This window comes from Myotis davidii, unplaced genomic scaffold, assembly GCF_000327345.1.
Source record: "Myotis davidii unplaced genomic scaffold, ASM32734v1 scaffold1206, whole genome shotgun sequence".
In the NCBI taxonomy this organism is placed as follows: domain Eukaryota; kingdom Metazoa; phylum Chordata; class Mammalia; order Chiroptera; family Vespertilionidae; genus Myotis; species Myotis davidii.
In genome coordinates, this window is record NW_006297217.1 from 4636 (window position 1) to 13737 (window position 9102).

The 9102-nt window shown below is 35.7% G+C and overlaps 1 protein-coding gene across 1 annotated transcript in view; it reads right to left on the reverse strand.

The window, feature by feature from the left end:
• Positions 1-9102, reverse strand: part of RPS6KA6 (ribosomal protein S6 kinase, 90kDa, polypeptide 6) — a gene marked incomplete at its 3' end in the record, with an annotated part of 162078 nt that overhangs the window by 2977 nt on the left and 149999 nt on the right. Inside the window, exons 18-19 of the mRNA XM_015569967.1 lie at positions 6159-6320; positions 790-866 (exon numbers count right to left, since the gene is read on the reverse strand). Coding sequence (XP_015425453.1) covers positions 790-866; positions 6159-6320 — 239 coding nt within the window. The remainder of the gene's footprint in view (positions 1-789; positions 867-6158; positions 6321-9102) is intronic.

The window sequence follows — 9102 nt, forward strand, 5'->3', positions numbered from 1 at the left end:
TATAATTCTTCAAATTCCATTCTATGCATTGATTTTTTTTTAAATCCAGCCTTTTTTATAGCCATAAATTTTTACTCCTAAATAAAAATGATTAGAGCAAAACAAGACTTGCAAATTACCAACATTAACATAATCCATTTATTACTTTGTTTAGTAGGATTTTATCCTTTCAAGAGAAGGCAACTGTGTGTTTCTGTAATTTAGGATTCTGTACTATTTAGATTTGTTATAAAGCTCAATCTTATTAAATCTCTAGTGGCAGGAGAGCCAGAATTCAAGTACTTAAAAAAATTAATTCAAGCCCTAGGCAGTTTGGCTCAGTGGATAGAGTACTGGCCTGCAGATGGAAAGGTCTTGGGTTCTTTCTGGTCAAGGGCACCTACTTGGGTTGCAGGATCCTCCCCAGCCTGGCCCTGGTTGGGACATGTGTAGGAGGCAACCAATCGATTTCTTTCTCTCACATTGATATTTCTCTCTGTCTTTCCCTCTCTTCTCCACTCTCTAAAAATCAATGGAAAAATATCTTCAGGTGAGGATTCAAAAAATAAAATTAAAATTAAATCTTAAAAAATAATTCAGTATCAATTGAAAACTTGTAAAATTATATATATGAATATTGCCTCACATTTACGTTTTTTTTCAATTTTATAAGAAAACAATATACAATATTTTGAAATGTGAATAGAATTTTCCTTAAAGTTATTTTCATTTGTTCTCTTTCTAGATGAAAATATACAGGTGAAATTCAAATATTGATGTGAATTATTTTGAATATATAAGATTTCTTACCCAGCCAACATTGTGTAAAAAAGGACTCCTAGACTCCAAATATCACAAGCAGCATCGTAGCCCTGTTGCATAAGAACCTGAGAAAGAAATAATGAAAGTTGTGCTTCTAATAATCTCACAAATGTTCACAATTTAAAAACTTAGATTATTTTAAAAATAGATTCTTGTAATGTTAAAGGCAAAAATCTTCTGCTATTAGCAAGTATGGAATAAATGGCTATTAATAAAGTGAGTAAGTAACATGGACCATACAAAAAACAACCTTGTAATATTTTAACTTTCACTTCTCCTCTTAGAAAAAACAAATAGAGCCATAAAAATTTAAGATTAATATGTACAAAAACCTTAATGTATATTACACACAGCACTGTCTTTAATCCTGACACTGACTTTATAAGGAAGAAATTATTTCTATTTTAAAGATGAAAAAACTGAGGCAAATGTTTAGTAATTTTCCCAATACCACAGAACTGGTAAATAGTGGAGGAGGTATAATTACTCTAGAGCTTGGGCTTATAATATCTGTAACTGTCTCCTTGCTACCTACGAGATGGTGAGATAATATATGATCTTATGAAAGATTAATTTTTGTTTTATATACAAGGCTTATGTCTTGAAAAGATCAGTATATTTCTGTATTACAAATACACATCTGATAAATTGTAAATGGTTTCATTAACTTTTCATACAATAATTTATGTAGGTAGCTGTTTTTTGCTCTTGGCACTAGTGTTAATAAAAATCAAATAATATATTCATTATATATTCATGTGAGTTTTCTCCATGAGGTTAATAAAGTTTGTTAGAAAATAGATGAAATGAAGCTTTCTTATTCAGAAAAATAAGCCCACTGCTACAACCTTTAGGCACAGGAACAAAATAGAAACATTGTTAATGCATTAACAATGTGGGTTGTGTAAGCACCAGATTGGACATTTATAAGAGGCTCAATACATTAATGTTTGGTTTTGACAATTGCCAGACACAAATAATGAGCAACTAATTTAAATTTCAAGATATAATTTTTTTCTAGTTAAATTGGATTTCTAAGAACACACATATGTGCACACTTGAGAAGCTGGAGAGGCTATCAAATACTTCTATAACTGGCTTATGTAAATAATTCACATAGAGACTACAAAAACCCTTAATAAATAATGAGGTACAGTTAAACTACTCATATCATGGTAAACCCAAGTTGGCATCTTTTAGTAAAACTTAAACCTCTCCTGCTTCCCACCACCACCAACTATTTCATTTATTTTTCTCATATACTCTTATCGTTCTGGACATCACCATCATATTTTCCATGGTTCCCTTACGACAGTATTTTTTTTAAATTTAATTAAATTAATTAATTATTTTTTTATTGCTTAAAGTATTACAAAGGGTATTACATATGTGTCCATTTTTTAAATCTCTTTTTAACTTTAATTTATTTACAGAGAGAGGAGAGAGAGAGAGAGAGAGAGAGAGAGAGAGAGAGAGAGAGAGAGAGATCAATTTGTTGTCCCACTTATTGGTTGATTCTTATATGTATGCTGATTGGGATTGAACCCACAACCTTACAACCTTGACGTATTAAGACAATGCTCAGCCAGGGATAGTAGAGTATTTTTTAAATGTTCCAATTTGCAACCAAGGTCAAAAGACTGCCCAAGAACTTGTTGGATAGGTGAGGGTTACTCATTGAGTCAGCTATAAGTATTTCACACACTCATAACCTTCCTAGTTAATGAGAAAAAGGGCACAGAAGGCATGATAGTGCTTAATCTAATTAGCATCAATCATGAAAACCTTGTTTTACACATTTACAACACACTTAAACCCCTTTTGTATGGGCAAAGAATAGGGAGTCCACTTTTTCTCTAGAGTGGGTACTGGAATGACCGGAACGACCAGTTGCACACTGTGGCCCTGATCGGTTCCCCCCACCCCACCCCGATTGGGGGGCGGGGCCGGCCAGCCAACTGCCTGCGCCCCTTCCCTAGCCAGTCCTGCCCCAATCGGCCCCAATCAGGGAGGACTGGCTTGACCCCACCTGTGCACGAATTTGTGCACCTGACCTCTAGCATAGCCATAAAAGAAACAAGGCAAGGTAGTGGCATGAGTGAAAGAGTATAATGCAGAGCATGTGTTTAATACTTTCCTACTTGCATCAAGTTAAATACAAGAATACATAAGTCAGAAGTAAAGTATTTAATGCCATTGCCTTCTTTCTCATGTGGTATCCAAAGTTAGCAAAAAATAATATAAACATAGATTCTCATTCCCTTTGTTCTAAAGTTCAACTTAATTCATATTTGGAGCAAAACATCCACCCCAGAGGAGAAAAATGCAGAATAAATTCACACTCATTTTTTTACAAAGTGCTGCAGGAACAACATCCCACCAATTTATTATTAGTTCATTTAATTCAGGATAATTCTTATATATCAGGAGACATTAAATATCAGTTGAGTACTATTATGGATTTACATTTATAAAATAAAACATTTTAGAGAGATATTAATTTTGTGACATAGGTATAGTAGAAAAGCACATCTACTATGTAAATCTTAAGAAGTTGATTGAATTAATACATATAAAAAGTGAATAAATATTATTTCCTCCTTGTTAAGTTGAAATTGTAATCAATTTATTTTTAAATTTTTATTTATTGATTTTAGAGAAAAAGAAAGTGAGTAGGGTGGGAGAGAGAGGAGAGAGAGAGAAAGGGGTTGGGGAGTGAGAATGAGAGAGAAAGAGAGGGTTGAGGGAGGGAGAGAGATGCAGAGACAAGGAGAGAAAGAAACATTGATTTGTTGTTCCACTTATTTATGCATTTGTTGGTTGATTCTTGTATGTGCCCTATCTGGAGATCTAAACAGCAACCTTGGTGTATTGGGATGATGCTAGAACCAACTGAACTACCCACCCAGGGCTATAATTATCTTATATGTTAGAGAAAAAGGACTCTTTAGGCACTGCAATGAGGGAATGAATTTATACCCCTATAATGTTACTATATTCAAATATCTGCATAGGTGCTTGAATATTTCTAATTTAAGTTTAAAAGATAATTCACTTCACATATACCATTACTAATTTTTTTTAAGAGTCTGAAATTTCAGGGACAAATCTAACAAAAACCTCATTCATAAAAATTTACATATATTCATTGATTACTAGCAGAGGCTTCATCACTTGATAATAAAACTCTTCAAAGCATTTTTTAAAAAAAATTATTGAATTTATTGGTGTGACTTTGGTTAATAAGTTTATAGAGGTTTCAGGTATACAATTCTACAGTACATCATCTGTATATTGCATTGTGTTTCACTGCCACAAGTCAGATATCCAATCCAAGTCAAGTCTCCTTTCATCATCATTTATCCCCCTTTATCCTTTTGTACCTCACCTCACCCCTTTCCCTCTGGTAATTATCATACTGCTGTCTGAAACTATGAGTTTTTCTTTTCTGCTTAACACCTTCAACATTTTCACCCAGCCTCCCAACCACCCTCCCCTTTGACAGCTATCAATGTGTTCTTGGTATTAATGAGTCTGGTTCTTTTTTAATTTATTTTGTTCAATAGATTCCACATGTGAGTGAAATAATATGGTACTTGTCTTGCTCTGACTGGCTTATTTCACTTAGCATAATACTCTCCAGGTCTATCCATGCTGTCTCAAAGGATAAGATTTTTTGTTTTGTTTTTTTTATGAGGAGCAGTATTCTATTGTGTCAATGTACCATAGCTGTTTTATCCATTCATCTACTGATGAACACTTGGGCTGCTTCCAAATCTTAGCTATTGTTAATGATGCTGCAATGAACATAGGGATGCATATATTCCTTCAAATTTGTGTTTTGTGTTTCTTCAGATAAATTCCCAAAAGTGGAATCAATGGGTCATAAAACAGTTACATTTTTAATTTTTTGAGTTAATTCCATACAGCTTTACAAAGTGGCTTCATCAATCTGCATTCACACCAACAATCCGTGAGTGTTCCCTTTTCTCCATATCCTCACCAGAACTTGTTTTTTGATTTATTGACCATAGCCATTCTAACAAGTGTGAGCTGATATCTCATTACAGTTTTAATTTGCATTTCTCTGGTGATTAGTGACATTGAGCATCTTTTCATGTCTATTGGCCATCTGTATGTCCTCTTTGGAGAAGTGTCTATTCATATCCTTTGCCCAATTTTTAATTCAATTCTTTGATTTCTTCTGGTGTTGAGTTTTATAAGTTATTTATAAATTTTGGATATTAACCCTTTATCAGTGTCAAATATGTTCTCCCATTCAGTGAGTTGTGTTTTAATTTTGTTGATGATTTCTTTTGCTGTGCAAAAATGTTTTAGTTTGATTTGGTCCCGTCTCCTAATTTTTTCTTTTGTTTTCCATACCCAAGGAAAAGAGAGAAAGAGAGAGAAAGAGAGTGGGGTGGGAGAGAGAGAGAGATGGGGGGAGGTAGAGATTGGAAGTTATTAACAAAACTGGTGGTTTGAATAGAAAGCAGAGCATCCGAGGGGAAATATCAGAAAAAATATTGCTACAGGAAATGTATGAGATTTTACTATTTATATTTTCTTCTAGAATTTTTATGGTTTCTTGACTTGTATTTAAGTGTTTGAGTTCATTCTTTAGTATGGTGTAAGAAGGTGGTCTAGTTTCAGTTTTTTACACATATCTGTCCAATTTTTCCAACACTATTGAATATATTATCTTAACCCCATTTATGTTTTTGCCTCTTTTGTCAGAACCACTGACGCCTCACCTTTCCTGGCTCTTCCCTTCAAGATCTATGTATGAATTATATTTGCCAAGAAAAACTTGACTGCTCATAAAACCCATGTGAAGCTATTTTCTCCAAGAATTTGAAGATCCTAAAAGGAATCAGGGATAGCACTGCCTTTATATGTTATGTGTAATACTAAATAGTATAAATTACTTCATGTTCAACACAACCCAAAATATGTGAAAACCTATCTTGACTTCGTTACTAAGTGAATGCTGGGCCTTGAAAATGTTATTTAGGTACTTTAAGCCTCAGTTTCCTCATTTTTAATACTTAATATATTAAAGGTAGAGTTATCTCTACTTTCCCTTCCAGCTCTAAAAGGGTAAATCCTTAAACTAGTACATCACCCAGGAAAATGAAATAGTCTAATTATTACATTCAAGTTGGTTTCAGATGCTAACTTCTAGTCTGAATATTTATACTAAGGGGCTATCAGAATTCACTGATTTAAATAGCTTTATTGTTGAGAATGGATAAGGTAACTTAAATTTTACTTAGCAACCATAACATATACATGTCATTATATACATTCAACTAAAGGAAAGATTGAAAAACAAAAACTGAAGTTTTAAAGAATACCTCAGGTGCTACAAAATTTGCCGTGTAGCATGGAGTTAAGAGAAGCCCATTTTCTCCTCGAAGTTGCTTTGCAAACCCAAAATCACAGATCCGAATGGAGTCTGCATTGGCTGATTCATCCATGTATAAAATATTACTAGGTTTAAGATCACGATGAACAACCTTGAACACAAAAGAAAAAATATTATATTTCTATAGCTAAATAAATATCTGTGAAATAAAACATTTTATGTTAATATATTTCTATGAAAATTACTTTTTAAATATATTTTATTTATTTTTTACAGCGAGGAAGGGAAAGGGATAGAGAGTTAGAAACATAGATGAGAGAGAAATATCGATCAGCTGCCTCCTGCACACCTCCTACTGGGGATATGCTCACAACCAAGGTACATGCCCTTGACCAGAATCGAACCTGGGACCCTTCAATCTGCAGGCTGATGCTCTATCCACTGAGTCAAACTGGTTAGGGCAAGGAAAATAACTGTTTAATCATACAATGTTGAAATGATACTTTGTCCTACCTTTATAATCTTGAAAGTATACAGAGAAAATAATATCTATCAGATAGATGTTCTGCTTTCTATTCAAAACACCAGTTTTGTTAATAACTTCCAATCTCAAAGTATCAAAATTCAATTCTCAGTTCCACTTCTGTTTATAATGAACTAAGACCCTACCTAATATGGCCCTCCCCACAATAAACAATTATAAAACCTGAACATAATAGAAAAATTAACTACCCGAAGGTACTGGGGAGTGAAGAGAAACAGACAGGCTCGGGTGAGGAATACACACTTGGCTGAAGGAAGGAATACAGGAAACTATATGAACGGCTTTTAGGCAAGGGGAAAGTACAGTGCCGTGTCACACAGTGGTGGTGAGGATACACGTGGAAAAGCCCACAGTCTTTCTGGCCTGGAAGACCAGAAAAGAGATGCTGGGGAAACTTTAATGCTGAGTGGAGGGATACTGTAAATTAAAAAGTCAAAACTACCCCTGAGCTCTGGCCACATAACTCAGTTGGTTAGTGTCATACTGATACGCTAAGGTTGTGGGTTCAATCCTCAGTCAGGGCACATATAATAATTGATCTCTCTCTCTCTCTCTCTCTCTCTCTCTCTCTCTCTCTCTCCCAACAAATAAAAAATTGCTCCTGAATCAACAATGTGTAGAAGAGGGGTGAGGGAAGGTAGAAGAGAGTAAAGGGGGGATAAACAGTGATGGAAAAAGACTTGATTTTGGGTGGTCAACACACAATGCAATATACAGATGATGTATTACAGAGTTGTGCACCTGAAACCTGAATAATTTTATTAACCAATGTCACCCCAATAAATTCAATAAAAAATTTCACATGTGTAGAAGAGGCTCAAAGTACTTTGTATTAATATGAAAGGTAGAGACCAAAGTTGCTACCCAAAAAGCAGAATTTTCTGTGCAAACAATGCCAAGAAAATTATCCACTAAAACAAAACAATAATGAAAATCAATAAAAATCATTGGAGAAAAATAACAGAATAAAAAATCTCCAAAATTTAATATTCTAATGTGCAGTATACAATCCAAAATTATGTGACATACAAAAAAACACACAAAAAAACTGACAAGAAAATAGAATACAGTTTCAAGAAAAAAAGAAAATCAATTCTAAATTCAAGATGAACCACATTAGAACTAAAATACAAGAATTTAACTTATTTTTTATTTTTTAAATTTATCTTTATTATTGAAATTATTACAGATATCCTTTTTCCCCCAATGACCCCCTACTCTCCACTTCCACCCTCCCCCAGACCTTCACCACACTATTGTCTGCGTCCATGGGTTATGCATATATGCATATTTGTTCTTTGGTTAATCTCTTTCTGCCACCATCCTTCCCTCTGAGATTCATCAGTCTCATGCATTAGGGTGACATTGCTTAATAAAATTATACAGGTTTTAGGTATCTACTTATATAAAAACCGTGGGTGATGTAACATCACGACTGGTCTGGCGACCAAGCGGAAGGAAGTCAGTCCTGCAGGGGTTGTCTTGGAAATGGCTGCACCCTCTCTTGAGCTATTTCCTGGTGCTGTTTCCAGTGAGGGCAGGGTTTGAGGCAGGAACCTGCCCTTGGGGCATGGAGGCATACCTTTATAAAGTGTGCTGCGCCAGCACGGCCAAGGGTGAACATGAGTGGGGGCGGCTGAAAGGCTTAGAAAAGACGGACAAGAGAATGATAGCAGGGTCTCGGTGGGATGCTGCTTCTCTGAGAGACAGTGACCGGCTATAATTGTGCTGGGAGGGCCCTGCCCTCCAAGCTGGAACTTGCATGTGGCAATGAGAGGACTGTGCCCTCTCATCAGTCCAAGGCTTGAATCTGTCCAAACACTGTAGCAGCTACCCACAATAAAGTTTTAATCTACTTATATAAAAACCCTGGGTGTAACACCATGGCCAGAAGTGTGTCCAACCGGAAAGAAGCCAGTCCTGCAGTGGTCGTCTTGGAAACAGCTGCCCCCTCCCCCAGCTGTTTCCAGGAGGATGAGGTTCAGGCAGGAACCAGCTCTCAGGGAGCGGTTTCAGGCAGGAACCTGAGGCAGGGCTGAGCTCTTCCCACAGGAACCCACCCTCGGAGCAAAGCATGGAAGTGAAATGATTTGTAATGCATCTATTATTGAAGCTTACTTTGGAAATACTATATCTATAGATCAGTGGTTCTCAACCTTGGCTGCACACTAGAATCACCTGGGAATCTTTTTTAAAAAATATATTTTATTGATTTTTTACAGAGCAGAAGGGAGAGGGATAGAGAGTTAGAAACACCAATGAGAGAGAAACATCGATCAGCTGCCTCGTGCACACCCCATACTCGGGATGTGCCTGCAACCAAGTTACATGCCCTTGACTGGAATCAAACCTGGGACCCTTCAGTCCGCAGGCCGACGCTCTATCTACT